The sequence below is a fragment of the Gopherus evgoodei genome, chromosome 1 (assembly GCF_007399415.2).
Source record: "Gopherus evgoodei ecotype Sinaloan lineage chromosome 1, rGopEvg1_v1.p, whole genome shotgun sequence".
NCBI lineage: Eukaryota > Metazoa > Chordata > Testudines > Testudinidae > Gopherus > Gopherus evgoodei.
In genome coordinates this window covers 250568546-250586018 of record NC_044322.1, presented here as the reverse complement: position 1 = coordinate 250586018, position 17473 = coordinate 250568546, and the positions used below count along the sequence as shown (strand labels likewise).

The 17473-nt window shown below is 44.0% G+C and overlaps 1 protein-coding gene across 5 annotated transcripts in view; it reads left to right on the top strand.

Moving 5' to 3' along the window:
• BCL2L13 (BCL2 like 13) overlaps window positions 1–17473 on the top strand; it is an 80084-nt gene that overhangs the window by 43154 nt on the left and 19457 nt on the right. For 4 of the 5 annotated variants that reach the window (XM_030542850.1, XM_030542841.1, XM_030542845.1 and 1 more), the window contains one exon: window positions 6635–6778. In XM_030542850.1, coding sequence (XP_030398710.1) covers window positions 6635–6778 — 144 coding nt within the window. Of the gene's footprint in view, window positions 1–6634; window positions 6779–12730; window positions 12931–17473 lie in introns of those variants that run through there. The other variant, XM_030542855.1, reaches the window with a different exon arrangement.

The window sequence follows — 17473 nt, the reverse complement described above, 5'->3', positions numbered from 1 at the left end:
TGGGATTCCCTAATTGTGGTGGGGCAATAGATGGAACCCATATCCCTATTTTGGCACTGGAGCACCAGGGCAGCCAGTACATAAACCGCAAGGGGTACTTTTCAGTGGTGCTGCAAGCACTAGTGGATCACAAGGGACGTTTCACCAACATCAATGTGGGATGGCCGGGAAGGGTTCATGAGGCTCACGTCTTTAGGAACACTACTCTGTTTAAACGACTGCAGCAAGGGATTTACTTCCCAGACCAGAAAATAACTGTTGGGGATGTTGAAATGCCTACAGTTATCCTTGGGGACCCAGCCTACCCCTTAATACCATGGCTTATGAAGCCATACACAGGCAGCCTGGACAGTAGTCAGGAGCTGTTCAACTATAGGCTGAGCAAGTGCAGAATGGTGGTAGAATGTGCATTTGGACATTTAAAGGGTTGCTGGTGCACTTTACTGACTCGCTCAGACTTCAGCCAAACCAATATTCCCATTGTTATTGCTGCTTGCTGTGTGCTCCATAATCTCTGTGAGAGTAAGGGGGAGACATTTATGGTGGGATGGGAGATTGAGGCAAATTGCCTGGCCGCTGATTACATGCAGCCAGACACCAGGGCGATTAGAAGAGCACACCAGGAAGTGTTGTGTATCAGAGAAGCTTTGAAAACCAGTTTCATGACTGGCCAGGCTATGGTGTGAGAGTTCTGTTTGTTTCTCTTTGATGAAAACCTGTCCCCTTGATTGACTTATTCCCTGTAAGCCACCCACTCTCCCCCCTTCAATCACAGCTTGCTTTCAAAGGAAATAAAGTCACTATCATTTACAAACCATGTATTCTTTATTAATTGATTATAAAAATAGGGAGAGAACCAACAAGGTAGCCCATATGGGGTATGGGAGGAGGGAAGGAAGGAAAATGCCACTTCAAAACTTGTTGAATGACAGCCTTTTCCTTGGGCTGTCCACTGGGGTGGAGTGGCAGGGTACACGGACCCTCCCCCCCGCATTATTGGGCATTTGCGTGAGGAGGCTATGGAACTTGGGGAGGGTGGAGGGCGGTTATACAGGAGCTGCAGCGGCACTCTGTGATCCTGCTGCCATTCCTGGAGCTCCATCAGACACCAGAGCATGTCCATGTGATCCTGCAGTAGTTCCAGTGTTGCATCCTGCCTCCTCTGATCTTCCTGATGCCACCTCTCATCTCGAATGTCCTTCCTGTCCTCACGTTCGTTGGCCGCTTTCCTGTACTGTGATACTGTGTCCTTCCACTCATTCAAATGAGCTCTTTGACTGCAGGTCGACTGCATGATCTCGGAAAACATTTCATCTCGCGTGCGTTTTTTCACCACCTTATCTGAGAGAGCCTTCGCGATGGAAGAGGGAGGCTTGCAGCTGTGGGAGGGGAAAAAAGGGAGAGAAGTATTTAAAAAGATACATTTTACAGAACAATGAGTATACTCTTTCACAATGAACAACAATATTCACCTTACATAGCATGTGATTTTGGTACAAGGTCGCATTTTGCATCTTAATGAGTGCCTGCGGCTCTGGTGTTTAGAGATCACAGATGCAGGGCCAGGCAAGAGAATTTGGCTTGCATGCAGCCATGGTAAGCCATTGTCTTTTGGCTTCTGCAACCTTCATAAAAGCAGTGCCCTCCTTTCCCATACCAAGCAAAGGCCGTTGAGTGCTGCGGTTTTCGTGTTAACGTGCAGCAGCAGAAATCAAACTAACCCCCCTCTCAATCCAGTTGTCTGGGATGACCGCTTTATCCCTCCCCCCACTGCGTGGCTGGTATCAGGGAAGATCCCTGCTAGCCAGACGCGAACAGCTCAGCGCCAATGCCCCCCCCCCCCCCCGCCCATTGGCTAACTGCAGGGAAGGATTTCTTTTCAGCCACAGGCAAACAGCCCGGTAGGAACAGCCACCTCTGTCCCCTTAATTAAATTCCTGTATTTCAACCAGGTTACCGTGAAAGATATCACTCTCCTGAGGATAACAGTGAGATAAAGAACGGATGTAGCTTGAATGCTAGCAAACACCGGGACCATACGCTGCCAGGTTTTGTCATGCAATGATACCAGATTACTTGCTTCTAGCATGGCGTGGTAAAGTGTCCTACCATGGAGGACGGAATAAGGCTGCCCTGGCCAGAAACCTGCAAAGGCTTTTGGAGTACTTCCAGGAGAGCTTCATGGAGATGTCCCTGGAGGATTTCCACTCCATCCCCAGACACATTAACAGACTTTTCCAGTAGCTGTACTGGCCACGAATGCATCTCGAGTCCTCAGGGCAAATTAATCATTAAAAAAGTTTGCTTTTAAACCATGTTTTATATTTACAAAGATACACTCACCAGAGGTCCCTTCTATGGTTTCATGGTACGGAATACTGCCTTGGGAGGGTACTTCAGTCAGGCTGAGTAAAAGATCCTGGCTTTTGGGGAGAACGGTGTGCTGTGTGCTCTCTGCAAGCTCATCATCGTCGTCCTCATATTGCCGGTCCGCAAAATCCTCAGGCATGGCTGAGAGTACTCCCTTCTTGGAATCCACGGTCAGGGGTAGGGTAGTGGTGGCGGCCCCCCCTAGAATTGCACGTAGCTCAGTGTAGAAGTGGCATGTCTGCAGCTCTGTCTCGGACCTTCCATTTGCTTCTTTGGTTTTCTGGTAGGCTTGTCTGAGCTCCTTAACTTTCACACGGCACTGTAGTGAGTCCCTATTATGGCCTCTCTCCATCATGCCCTTGGAGACTTTTTTTTTTTTTAAATGTTTTGGCATTCTGTCTTTTGGAACATAGTTCTGCTTGCATGGAATTGTCTCCCCATACAGCGATCAGATCCATTACCTCCTGTATGGTCCATGCTGGAGCTCTTTTTTGATTCTTCGACTGCATGGTTACCTGTGCTGATCAGCTCTCCATGTTGGGCAAACAGGAAATGAATTTCAAAAGTTCGCGGGGCTTTTCATGTCTACCTGGCCAGTGCATCCGAGTTCAGATTGCCGTACAGAGCGGTCACAATGGTGCACTGTGGGATAGCTTCCAGAGGCCAGTACTGTCGAATTGCTTCCACACTAACCCTAATTCGAATCGGCAATATCGATTTCAGCGCCACTCGTCCGGGAGGAGTACAGAAATCGATTTTAAGAGCCCTTTATGTCGAAGTAAATGGCTTCGTTGTGTGGACGGGTGCAGGGTTAATTCGATTTAGCACTGTTAAATTCAACCTAAACTTGTAGTGTAGACCAGGCCTAAGGAAGATCAAATGCTTAACATGCAAGGGAGGAAAGACACTGTCATGTGCAGTATGCGAGTATTCATTCTAATGTCTTTGTGATGTTGCACCCCGTAATGCTTTATGGGAATATGCTTAATACGAATATGCTTATGAATGGATATATGACATAACTGGAATGTTTTATGCGACATATGCCATGTAACACATCTCTGCAAAGGTTATGATCTACTGAATATATTCATCCTATTTGAGGCATGTGTCATTTTTGTACTTGAAGTTATGAATATTGGCGGAGTACTTGCTTGATTTTAAGTAGCCTTAGTAAAGCATTTGGTCAGCTTCTTGAGAAAGGAATGTGCAAATTAAGTGCCCAGTCAAGAAACACTTAATGAACAGTGAATCTTGGAAGACTCCAATCCACATAAGAAACCTTCCTGGAGACATTCAAGATAGCATATGGGCAATGGCTGCTGCCTGTAAAAACTGAGTCATGCATGGACATGTGACTTGCCCATGTGACTCCAAAACTCCATCTTGGAGCTGGACTTTGCATAGGGGAGAAGAGGGGGTCTCCACCCACAAGAGAGAGTCTATTTATTTAAGCCCCTGGGACACCCCTCCATCTGATCTTCAGCTGGCTCAAAAGAGAGCCTCTCCACCCCCAAAGAATACCTGAAAGAAACTGCAACAAAGGACAGTAACCACAAGGGTGAGTGTTTGCTGGACCCAGACTAGAAGAAGGCTAGTCTGTAAAAGAAGCTTTTTGGAACATCTCTGAGGGTGAGATTTCATCTATATTCCATTTTCTTACTGTATTAGGCTTAGACTTGCATGTTTTATTTTATTTTGTTTGGTAATTTACTTTGTTCTGTCTGTTACTCCTTGGAACCACTTAAATCCTACTTTTTGTATTTAATAAAATCACTTATTAATTAACCCAGAGTATGTATTAATGCCTGATGGGCGGCAAACAACTGTGCATATCTCTATCAGTGTTATAGAGGGTGAACAATTTGAGTTTATCCTGTATAAGCTTTAGAGGGTGAAAGGGGTTTATTTGGGGTTTGGACCCCATTGGGACTTGGGCATCTGAGTGTTGGAAACAAGAACACTTCTTAAACTGCTTTCAGTTAAGCCTGCAGTTTGGGGGGATGTTGTTCAGACCTGGGCCTGGGTTTGCCACAGGCTAGCCTGTCTGGCACAAACCAGGCAGGGCACTCAAATCCCAAGCTGGCAAGAAAGCAGGGGCAGAAGTAGTCTCAACACATCAGCTGGCAGTTCCCAAGGGGGTTTCTGTGATCCAGCCCGTCAGTCTTCATTTCCTAACTAGTCTTTTTTCCCCTCCAGCTTTAAGTACAAGCTCTTCACTGAGGGCTAAGCATATGCCATGTTTGAGGTTTAAAAGTTAAAATTATTTTGGCCCCCTAGGTGTGCCCAAAGTACCTGAGGGAATAAAGCTATAACTTGTTTAAAAAAAAAATCAGTGCGTGCTAGAGAAATTTTAATGTGCGGCAGCAGGGTCCACACAGATAGGTAGTGCATGGCGCAGTGGAGTGCTGTGGAATTACATATCAACTTGCCATACAATGTGTTCATGTAAATCTGGAATTCAGAAAACTGAATAAAATTTCCTGACTCTCCCCCTCCCTTTCTGTGCTGAGACAGTGTGAGAAGCTTCATTCCGAAAGAGCAAGAAGTATCTGAAAATGTACTTTTAAAATGAAAGTGTTATCTCAGTCACAACCGTATGAATGAAATTGTTAACCTTTAAGATGGCAAGGGTAGATGTAATACACTCTGTCCTTCCCTTTTGACAAGACCCCTCCAGTCTTCCATGTTCAGTTGTCAAGCAGCCAAAACACCCAATACCTCTTACCCAGTGAGCAGGCATCTTTGTGCGCCCCATCTGGGTTTTCACAGCTGTACATCTGAGTAGGAATCTACCCTGGGCTCTGTACCAGGCTCAACCCTTGGCCTGTTTTTCCCATGTCACTTTCCCCTTTTTCCTCCCTGAGAGTATGGCCAGGACCAACACAGGAGATGCTGGTTGGAGCAAGATGTTCAGGCTGGAGGACGAAGAGGTAGCAGCCTTCCCGTTAGAAGAAAGCTGGCATTTGGAATTCATTCTAGGAGATAGTCTTGACTTTGACCTGGCTCCTGTGGTCAGAAACCAAACCTTTTCCTCATAAACCTAAACTACTTTCTAGTGACCCCTTAGGGGACTGGTCAGTCCTTATGGAGAATAGATGTGCAGTGCATTTATTGGGCAGTGGGTACTTTAAAGCTTAGTGATGGTTTCTCCTGTGCCTGCTCAATATGCTCTTTTCAAGTGTTGATGACTCTAATTCAAACCATTTTTCCCTAAACTTGGCAAAGTGCTACATACAAACTTGGCACCGAGGGCAATTTATGTGCTTGTGGAGAATAAGCTCAAAGTTTAAAAGTTCAGCTGTTTTCTGCTTAGGCAAAACCAAGGATAGCGGGGTATGAAGACCAAGAATAGAAATTGGAAGAACAAAAGGCGAATGTCTTTGGAAGGTTACAAACATGTTAAATTGAGCACAGAAGAGAGTGTTTTATGAAGACACTTTTGTAACATTAGATATAACCTTGTGCCATGCAGGCCGTGCTACACTACTTGGGCTCTTGTTCTTTCCCACCCATTCCAAAAGTACACATAAGCCTTCTGAAGGGATTTCCTAACACTATGCATCTGCCCAAGAGTGTCTGTGAATTTGCTGCTTAGTTACATTTTGCGTTACTATCCTGTTTTCCCCTTCAAATTGTCCTCACCGCCTCCATCCGTATTTGTTATAGGTTATGTAACATCTGTGGGGAGCAGGGGGAAGTCCTGTCACCTATCTAGTTATCTACCCTAATCTTGTGTTGGAGAGGGATGGTGCACAGAAATGCATTGCACTTGTCTTCTGTAAGAGGGTCTACCACAGAAGCTACTCTAAAGTGGAAATCTCTTTACCTCAGATGAAATGCTGCTGCCCTATGGTTCTGTATATTGGTTTTATCCCATGGCTGTGTAAAACTGAAGCATGTAGTCCACCATAGCTTTGTATAACTGTAGACCAGGGGCTCTCAAACTGGGGGTCGGAACCCCTCAGGGGGTCACAAGGTTATTAAATGGGGGGTCATGAGCTGTCAGCCTCCACCTTAAACCCTGTTTTGTATCCAGCATTTATAATGATATTTAAATATATTAAAAAGTGTTTTTAATGTATGGGGGGGGGGTCACACTCAGAGGCTTGCTGTGTGAAAGGGGTCACCACTATAAAAGTCTGAGAATTCCTGCTGTAGACTAAGATCATTAGCTTTTAAACTATATGAACACTCCCTTTTCTCTCACAGTGGTGGTGAATCTAGGATATGTTATCATTCTCAATCATTTTGTCTTTTTAAGGTGTTGGTGCCTCTGGTTCTGCTGCAGCAATTCCTGATGGAGCTGACAAAACGAGGCCAGGAGCCAATCGGTGCACTTTTGCAGTTTGGAGTGACGTACTTAGAAGACTATGCTGCAGACTACATCATACAGCAAGGAGGATGGGTAAGAAGGCAGTGGTTGGTTGATTGCATAGCCCTTTGAGTGTGCGCTTCCATATATGTTGTTTAACTCACCGTCTGCTGGTCATTCTACTAATGAGGTTTAGAGGATTTGCTAGTGAGTCAAGAGGTAGAGATAAGAGCAGTGATTTGCTAGCCTCCAAAAAGGAAGGCTTATACTCTTAAAGGGGGATATATGATTTGGGATATGGGCTTGTCCATTGAGTTGAAGTGGGTCTCCAATGGAAAAAATTACTGAGCCTTGTATTGAGCACATCAAGATACAAATTCTATTCCTGTGTGGTTAGCTTCTTTTCTTCTGGTGTATAGAGTGTTGTACTTTGGAAACAAATATACATAGGCCAGTAGCCACAGATGTACTGTGTGGGAGAGTTTGGTCTCTTGAATTTTTTGCCCTGCTCTGGTGAGTGCTGGAAAGTTTTTGTGTACAATATTTTCCCCTCTTTGACATAAACTTTGAAATGTCTTTGGCAGAGGATGATCTCTTAGTAATTCCATATAGGAAAGTCAGTAGGCATCACTTTGGAGACTTGAGTGCCTTTTATTATACATCATGTTATCCAGTAAGTAATTAAATCTTGCACTAAATCTTGTTGCAGAATTCTTAAGTGCATAATAACCTGGAGCTTGAGATTCATGGTGTATTGAAAGGTACATTTTAAAAATATATATCCACACACTTTGTACTGGAGTGTGGTAGATCCAATTTCTGATCCATGTTGGAGTCCACCAAAAATGTGAAAACCCCTTATTCTACCCCCAGAGGTTGGGCTTCCAGATTATTTGTCTCATGAAGGTAGAACATTGCCAGATTGAAATGGAATTAATCTGGGATTAGTGAAATGACTCCAGCAAGTTGGTTTTATTGTAAAGTAAGCTGGTCAGGGAAATCCAGTGATTAAAAAGTCCTAACAGGGAAAAATCACATTTGAACAGCTTCTCATATTTCAGTATTTTCACTGAATTTTTCTTTGGCAGTGGAGTTCCATACTCACTCACTTCCTCCTTGTCCCCAACTACTTCACCTCTTGGCAACAGGATGTACTGGTTTCTTATATTGGTACTAATAGGTTGTTTTTCTGGTGCAATCAGCCATTTTGTCTGTCTGACATTCAACTTGTGCAGGATGGGCAGGGACAGTTGTACTTGGCATGCATTTTAGACCTTGGTTTAATTAGTAACTGCACTAAGATTCAAATGTTTATTGCTTTTGGTTAAATCTCTGTTTGCAATTTTAAGGAAGAAGACTATTGGTGTTGTGCCTTATATAAAGCTGCTGTTCTTGATGCCTTACCTCTGAAAAGGCCATGCTCCATTCTTCAGTGTCCTTTTTGAAGCCTTTTATAAACATACTTGTTACAGCCCAGAGCTGCTGAAAACAAGCAGATTCCCAGTATGGCCTTGGAGGGAGGGAATGTGTGCTTTGTGTTGTCTTTGTGACTGTGCATGTGGCTGGGTAGACTGCATTCCGTCGATCGTGAGCTTGTCTGTATGCACCCACTCAGGCATAAAATCAGAATGACACAAGTGGCATAGCAAACAAGCCAGAACTATTTTTGAAACAGAACAGAAAAGGCAGGGAAAGAAATGAGGTGATGGAAACTTTCCAACTGAATAAATGTGGCAGCAATGACCCATTGTCATTTGCTCCATAGATGCAGTGGGGGCGCCTGTGCACATGTTTTTTCTAAGAAAGAGTATGTTTTTGCCCTTTGTTTCATGTAATGTAAATATTCAGTTTCATTAGGCAATATCAATTTTTCTGTGGGTTATGGATTAGAGAGATCATATTCCAGATGCTAGCTAGACTTGAAACTGGGGGTGGGGTATGAGTTACTGTTTGGGCTCCTGAAATGAAGGTAGCTCAATTATTTGTAGTATCTGAAACCATGGCAGGCTATTAGCCAAAACCTTTTTCATGGCTGTTTCTAAGCAGTATTTTCCCTAGGAGTTCTGTGTGGATTGCAGCAGGTTACTAATAGTGCCACTCTACCATGTTATATCCTCACAGCTCTAATCTCCAGTGAATGGTGACATAGGGACAATGAGAAGTGCAGTCATGGTGCTGCCCAAGAGCTATTTGAGGATAAGACAGACAGATAACCAGTGCTGTCTAGTTCATTATTCTTGTCATCTTGAAACTGTGCAAATGGAGCAAGCAGCATGTGCAGTAGTGCCTGTTTAGGGCGCATTTAAAACTGAAGCGATACCAGAGCGGCTTAAGCCTGTCAGCTTCTGGACAAAGGTAGAGGAAAGAGGACTTGTTGAGCCTCCTTTGCAGAGTCAGGCCTTTGAGGATGCATGATCTCAGAAACCAGGAGCATCATGTGGGCTGCAATCCACCCTAGTTTTTCCAAGGGAGTGTGGGCTTTTAATCTGGAGCCAGCATCTTCCAGGAAGGAATTATTCAGTAACAAGGAGGAGGGGGCTAGCTGAACCTTCCCTCTCTCATACTATTTTTTTCCTATAGAGCCAGGATTTTGGGGACACATGGCCCCATCAACCCATGTCTGCAAACAGCATCCAGAAGGAGGTGGTTCTACAGTGTCAGGGGTCCTGATTATGTCAGTGGTTCTGACTCTTTGAAAGGGGGAAATGGGCTAGGCAGTGGTCAGGAATTTTAACATTAGAGGCTAAATCGCTTGGGCAGGGGAATGAAGGTTGGAGCTTTCCTGTGAAAGTCAGTGAAGTTAGCATATAGTATGGTGGGGTGGGCCCTCCACTACAAGGGCCGGCTCCAGGCACCAGCCCAGCAAGTAGGTGCTTGGGGTGGCCACATCCGGCTCTTCGGCGGCAGTTCGGCAGCGGGTCCCTCACTCCCCCTCGGAGCGAAGGACCTGCTGCTGGACTGAAGCAGCAGCGGTAGAGCTCCTGCAGATTGCGATCGTGGCTTTTTTTTTCTTTTTGCTGCTTGGGGCGGCAAAAACCCTGGAGCTGGCCCTGTCCACTACTCTCCAAGAGCCTCTGAGGCTAGAACTGCCTTTTAGATTATCATCTCTCTGCTCAAGTGGCGACGTGTGCAGAGTGAGAAGGTGGTTGCAGGGAAGAGGAAAGGAACAGAGGATTAGCTCACTGTATTGAGGGAGAGCAAGTGTTCATAGATAGAGGTTTAGTAAGGATTTTAGTAGGTTTAAATCTCAATTTTCAAAGTAACTTGTGTTTGTAGAGGAGGGTAGCTCAGGAGATAATGGCTTGATAGAAGGGCATTTGGGAATAGCTTTATATTTATCAGAACATAGTGTGCACCTATTGTTATCCTCGTCACTTTGCTTGAATGTTGCATTCCATTCTCTTGTTCAACATTTGTGTTTTGTCTTTTAGCTTGTATATTCTTCAGGGCAGGGATGGTCTTCCTCTTTTTATTAAGGAAGGTTATGCCGCATGCAATTGAAATATAAATAATAGCTGCCAATTAAGAGTGGAAACGATTACTCCTATCTGGTTTGCAATCCCTGAAAACCCAGTCCTTCTGGAGATAGATGTGGGTTAAGTTTTTAGGGGTGCAGGAAAGAAGTGGGCAATTTCATTAGATTGCCATCTCACTTTCTCTTTGTAGAGTGATAGGTTAGTAGACTATATCTTTTGCATTAATTTGCGCATTGTCAGTTTATGCATGGTTTCTGCTACAGGGCAGGTATGATGTTTAAAGCTCTCCGGACAGCTCATTATGTGAGTTGTGGGCATGATTCTTTCTGTCCTGACATTGTGCTTATTAAAACTTGAATGGTCATGTGAAATCTTGTTCCTTTCTCATTTTGATCCATTGCAAAGCAGTTCCCCAGGCTGATTTGGCAGCAGCTTAGCTCTTCTGTTGCTCTGAAGCTGTATTAGGGCACAAACAACTGACGTGCAGTGCGCATGCTCTCCCCCTCCCTCTCTAGTTCTCTCTCCCTCTCTGTTCTGACTTCTCCAGAGCTTAGTGCTGCTGTATCAGAGCGACTCTTGTGCCTGGAAAAATGCAGAGTAAGACCAGACAACTTGGTAAGGCTTTTTTTTCCCCGAGGCTATTTCTTTGATAGTTTTCAAGCTCAGCATGCCCTGTTCCCCAAAGTTAGGTTTCATCTTCATTGAAAAGAATCTTTGGGAAAACCTAGGAGAAGAATTAGAAGATGGTTTCTTGAAATGTAGCTGCATTACTTTTTTTCTCCCACACCCCTCCCAGCTTTGCATTCTTGTCACCTCCTCTATGGCTTGTATGAGAGAGGGCTGAATGTGAAATGTGTGTCTGTACGCTTTTTTAGTATAAGAGAGGTGCATTTGGAACTCTCAAGCAATTGCCTTTCTTCTACTTGTAAAAGATTGATTCTTGAATATTCATTGTGACTTATAGCTGAAAGTTTCCCCCTCTTTCCGGGTTGGTGCTGAGTTTGTAAGAAGACTTCAGTGCTATAAGGAAACTGGCCCTAGTACTTGGATCAAGGTTTAATTTTAACTTTGATTTGCTTTGTCTGGAAGAGGCAAATGTTAATTCAGAGGGGTTATATGTAAGGTATTATACTTCAAGCTGCTATCAATGTCTGGAACTCTTGCATGAGTTGGAGAGAAGAAATTTTTTTCCCCACTGGTACTTTGGCATTTCCCTTTCTATTATGAGGGCGAATAGGGTCTTTATTGGAGTTTGTACCCCTTCTTGCTTCTCAGATTGGCAACTTGTGAAAGCAAGACAGTCAGTACTGCCTTGGAGATGACAGTGCAGAAATCTACAGACACACTGTGCATTGTAGGAAAGACAAACAAGTTTAATGTGGTGGAAATACAAGGAAGGAGACTCTAACTGGGAAAGTTTATATAAGGCGTTTTTATTTCAAAATAACTGTATTCAGTGGTAGCACATATTAATCAAACAGTGTTGGCTTTGCCTCATAAGAATGGTCATAGTGGGTCACACCAATGGTCCATGTAACCCAGTATCATGTCTTCTGACAGTGGCCAGAAGCCTCAAAGGGAATGAACAGAACAGGGCAGTCGAGTGATCCATCCTCATCATCCAGTCCCAGTATCTGGCAGTCAGAGGCCTAGAGACACCCAGAGATTGGGGTTGCATCCCTGACCATCTTGGCTAATAGCCATTGATGGACCTTTCTGCCATGAACATATCTGATTCTTTTTTTGAATCTAGTTATAGTTTTAGCCTTCACAACATTACCTGGAAATGTGTTCCACAGGTTGACTGTGTATTGTGTAAAGAAATACTTCCTTTTGTTTGTTTAAACTGCTGCTTGTTAATTTCATTGTGTGACCCCATGTTCTTGTGTATGTGACAAGGTAAATAACACTTCCTCCTTCACCTTTCTCCTCACCATTCATGTTTTTATAGACCTCTATGGTATCCCCCTCTTAATTGTCTCTTTTCCAAACTGAATAGTCTTAGTCTTTTATTCTTTCTTCATGTGAAAATTGTTCATATACTCATCCTTTTTGTTGCTTGTCTCAGGCAGCTTTTTTTGTGGCAATATAGTACTGCATTCCGTGCTTGGTAATAGGGAAGGGTTTTGCATGCTGGTGGTTGGGCAATGGTGGGAGGAATCAGATCTCTGTGTGGCGAAAAAGGAGACAAGTTATACGTATTCAGGCTTTCTAAAGTGAAAACCGGTTGAAACAGCAACCTTTTGTTGAATTAAATTGAAGGATTTAATGGTAGGCTAGAATCCTTAAATGTGGTAATTTGAACCTGCTCACTGCAGGTACTCAGAAAAGGGAGTGCAACAAGATCACTTCATTAGACCACATTAGCCCTTGGATGTGGTGGAATCACCGGTTATAATGCCGTTGTGGTGATTTCTGATGTGTTAAACATTTTTGGTCATATTTTCTTTGTATAAAAATAAATCAAAGGCAGACTACACACCAGCGATTGCAGATTATTCCCTATTTCAGAGTGAGATGGATAATCTCCTTTCTGTTCATTCTCAAACTTTTTTTTTTTTTTTTTCAGGAAAATGGAAAACAATTTTTTTCTCCTCCCAGGTCTCTGCATCCCCAGTCTGCTCCTAAAATTTAATATTGCAAATGTTTAATCCTTGATGATCTGGCCAGTGGGATTTCTGGGTCTCAGAATGACTAAATTAACACTTTCTCTGACCACTTGGACTTCCAGCCTTATCTATTTGATGTATTAAAATGTTTTAATTCATAGTTGTGTATCCTGAAATGTATAACTTAGCTGTTTGGTGTGTAGTGATGGTGTTTGTTTGGAAGAGCACTGGAGGGGGTGGGGAAGGAAGGAAAGGAAGCTGGCAGAGCTCTCCTTAATATGGTTAACATAAAGTGATAGAAGAATCTGTGAAGATAGGCATTCCTTTCTGGCTTATCTGTGGCTCCACCTATTCTAAGAGCTCTGTTTTGAACCACACAGTGATATGCTCAAAGCCTGTAAAGATATACTTTATGCTGGGTGGGGTGCTCGTTGACTCTTGTATAACCCCTCTAGAGAACTGAGACTGTATTGGTGATGCATCTGGGTTTAGCATGGGTCTGTAAATGTACTGGCATCTGGAACAGATGAAATGGATTCCGTAGTATGTGGGACAGCTTGGGCTGAAATGAGGCAGCAGTGATTTTTGTATAACAGTAAGGAATCTGTTTCTAGGGCATATCCTCTCTTTCTTGAATTGGCTCTGAGTGCATGTCACCCTTCCATTTAAAGTAAAGCTTCTCCTGAATCTTAGGCTTCGAAACCACATGGTTTCTGCATCCCTGTATTTAGGAAAACCTAGCAATGCAAGACTGATGCCGAGGTCCTCAGAAGAATCTGATTGCACGAGATCTCAGGGCGTTCTTAGTGCATGACAATTTATAACTTCTTGGTGCCTTTTTTTCTTTGGACAGCTCGATCTCATAGGCACAAATACAGTAGAAAGCACAGTTCCAGGGTAAAGTTTGTAATTTAGGCCCGTGAAACTTATTAACTGAGAAGCATGCACCCTCCCCTCATTTGGCAGGTCAAAAATGTTCCTGACGTTGGCCACACTCATTGCCTCATCTTTTTTTCCTCTTGCCTCCTAGTAAGGCATTAGCCTTCTCTTGATTACATATGGAGCTATTTAACTACAAGGGATTCAAAGGATATTAAAGGGATATGAGTTTCTCCACAAGGTGGTGCTCCTGTGTGGCTAATAAGCAGAATTTTTGTATAGAGAGCTTGTGTTTTATTTATTTATTTATTTATTTATTTTAAAAAAGCCATGCCTGACTGTTGAAGGGAAAATAGCCTTGCTCCTAGATCTAGTAGTAATGCTACAGCTCACTGCTGGTAAACTATAGTCCCACAGTAACAGGCAGGCAGTTTGTGGTATGGTTTAGTGACTGAGTGGTTGGTACTGTGGATAAAAGATGACTCATTTCTATAGTTCAAGACCTAGGCAGCTTGTGTGTGTGTGTTTTTTTTGTTTTTGGAAAGTGAGATTTGAGAGAAGGTAAAACTGTTTTCTGAACTGATCATGCCTTGCACTACAGGAACTGTGTGAACAAAGGACTAGATCCTGGGACACACTGCCACTTGCCAGGCTAAACGTCACTAAGAGCTGACCCACAGAGACATTCCCTTTACAGAACATTTTTGTTAAATGTAAATTATTTGTGAATTGGAATATTAGTAACCTTCTTTTTAATGCTACTGCATGTTTGTTCCTGACTAAACTTCTCTAGTTCTCAGAATGCCGGCCTTCTCTGAGGTGGGAATAATGTGGCATCAGCTAACAGGAGACACCTGGCAGATGTGTCTGAGCAGGGCCCCGAAGGAGATAGAGGTTGGGGAAACGTTCATGAGAAGACAACAGTTATATGCTGCTGCTTACCCACGCCAGTAAGCCTCTGCTGATCAAGCTGGCTCATGGGCTCACAAAAGGGCTGGGTGGGTATTTACTAAGTAGATTACTTTCTGTGTGGCTGCAGTCCAAGCCCACGCGTAACTCTGCACGTGCCACATTCCATTAGCCTAGATGGATAAATGTGAAAGGCAGCCATCAGCCAGAAGCTCTGATCATGATATGAATGATGCATGGAATGCTGGGTGGCTGCGAAAGTATGGCTGTTCCCTCTTGTGTAATGAGGGGGGGAGGAAGCTGAAGCAATTTACTTGTCCAGCTGAGCTGCGTAAGTAGGTCACATGCTAACCTCAGGGGCAGGAGTTGCAAAACATCTAAGGCCATGGCTACACTTACAGTTCTGCAGGGCTGGTAGTTACAGCTGTGTTCGTACAGCTGTGTAGGGCCAGCGCTGCAGTGTGGCCACACTGACAGCTACCAGCGCTGCAGTGTGGCCACATTTGCAGCATTTGCAGCGCTGTTGGGAGTGGTGCATTGTGGGCAGCTATCCCAGCATTCAAATGGCTGCAACGTGCTTTTCAAAAGAGGGGGGTGGGTGGAATGTGACAGGGAGCGTGGAGGAGACAGAGAGAATGGATTTTTGGAGTTGACACTGTTCTCAGCTCCCTGCCTTGCAAGTTCTAAGGACTAGAAGACACTGAGCAGTGCCTACCTTCAATGATTTTAAAAGTTCTGACCCCCTTCCCCCACCCCTCTCATATTCAGTAAATGCAAATTATGCACTCCTAAATAGCCACCAGATAAGCATCTGCTCAACACGGATTTTCCCCCTCCCCCTCTGCCGTGTGAGCGTGCTGTTTCTCTCTTCAAGCAAACAGCTGTGAACATTCCAAAGTAATTCCCCTGCCTGCCTCTGCTTGCTCAGCAAACAGGAGCTGTGTTTGTTTTTTAAATAAGCAGTTTGGCTGAACTCCGAGCTCTCCCTTTCTTCCGGTTTGTTGTGGACAGTAATTCTGGGATACCTCCTTATACCCCGGAGGTCAATAAAAGCGCTGGTGGGGTCCACACTTGCTGACCAGCGCTGGATCACCAGCGCTGGAATCGCTACACCCGAGGCTCGACCGGGTGTACAGCTAGCGCTGCAACCAGGGAGTTGCAGCGCTGGCCGTGCTTTGCAAGTGTGGCCACATCCTAAGTTGCAGCGCTTAACTCCCTCACCAGCGCTACAACTCTCTAGTGTAGCCATGGCCTAAGTCCAAGTAAAATAACTTTTTAAAAGATAAGGGAAGGGACTTGCTGTGTTACCTTGGGCAAGTCAGTAATCTGGGATAGAACTCTTGCATCTCAGCCCCTTGCACTAATTAGTAGACACATAGCTTCACTACTCTATGCATTAAGCCCTGGTTTTATACAAAAAAGTCAGGAAAATTCCAAAGTATGGCTTCCAAAGCAACTGTAACTTGCCTCTTTGTGTGTTGTGCGCATGTACTTGTATCATTCTCCTTCACATTGGGTTGTCAGGACTCTCTTTCTGAGGGCTTGTCTACATGAACATTTAGTTTGCCACAAGCTGGGTCTGAATCTACTCCTCACTAGCCTTTAGCAGGCTGACTGTCCATGTGGACCCTGCTGACATAATTCAATAGTTAATTAATGTGCTTTGATCTATTCCACTTTCCAAGAGGGGTGTAGTAGTAAACCTCTCTAAGTCCCTGAGTAGCCAGGCTAGGTCAATGGAAGAATTCTTCAGTTGACCCAGCACTGCCTCTCTGAGAGGTGAACTACCCTACCCAATGGTTCTTATCTATGGGTACATGTACCCCTGAGGGTACACAGAGGTCTTCCAGAGGGTACATCCAACTGATCTAGATATTTGCCTAGTTTTACAACAGCCTATATAAAAAGCACTAGTTCAAGTCAATACAAACTACAATTTCATACAACTTGTTTTATACTGTCTATATACTATACACTGAAGTCTAAGTACAATATGATATTCCAATTGATTTATTTTATAATTATATGGTACATGTGAGAAAGTAAGGATTTTTTCAGTAATAGGTGTGCTGTGACACTTGTATTTTTATGTTTGAGTTGTAAACAAGTAGCTTTTTAAGTGGGGGAAATGCAAGACAAATCAGACTCCAGAAAGGGTACAGTAGTCTGGAAAGGTTGAGAGCCAGTGACCTACCTTGATGGGAGAATCCCTCCTGTTGGTGTAAGTAGTGTCTACACTGAAGTGCTACAGCAGCATAGCTGTCTAGTGTAGTGTTTTAAGTGTAGACAAACCTAAATGTTTGTGTAGACAAGCCCTAAGATATGGTTCTACATCTTACTAGACTACTTCTGGACACTTCCCCTGCCATTCACAATTTGTGTAGATAACCTCCTCTGCCATTCACAATCACATAATATCCCTGTGGGAGGTGCAATAATTTTCTGCAAAGAAAGTAACACAAGGAGAGTAATACTCTTTTAAGGTTCTTTTAGTACAACCTGGCTCTAGGCTAACTGCACTGTAGGCCACTTTAGTCCCTCTTGAGATGCACCTCTGAGGTGACAGGTATGGCTTTCTGCACCTCATTCTGGGTGGAACCACAGCTCCAACCACTTTTGAGTCTCTGGACTGCAGCCCTCCTGGTTCCCAGTTAGTGTGAACAACACAGGCCCAGTTTGGTTTCTGGCCTCTAATAGTTCCCTTTGCGAGCTTGTGATTGCAGTGATACAGACCTGTCCTCAAAACCAAATATAATCATACTTAATCAGGATACAAAGCTAATAGAGCAGAGCGGAGAGGGAAGGCCTATATGCATGGGTCCTTCTTACACCTTAAACTTTCCTTGCTAGCTGCTGCTAGATCCCTTCAAACTAGCTAACTCCATCTCACAGCATCTGTCTCTCACTCTCTAACC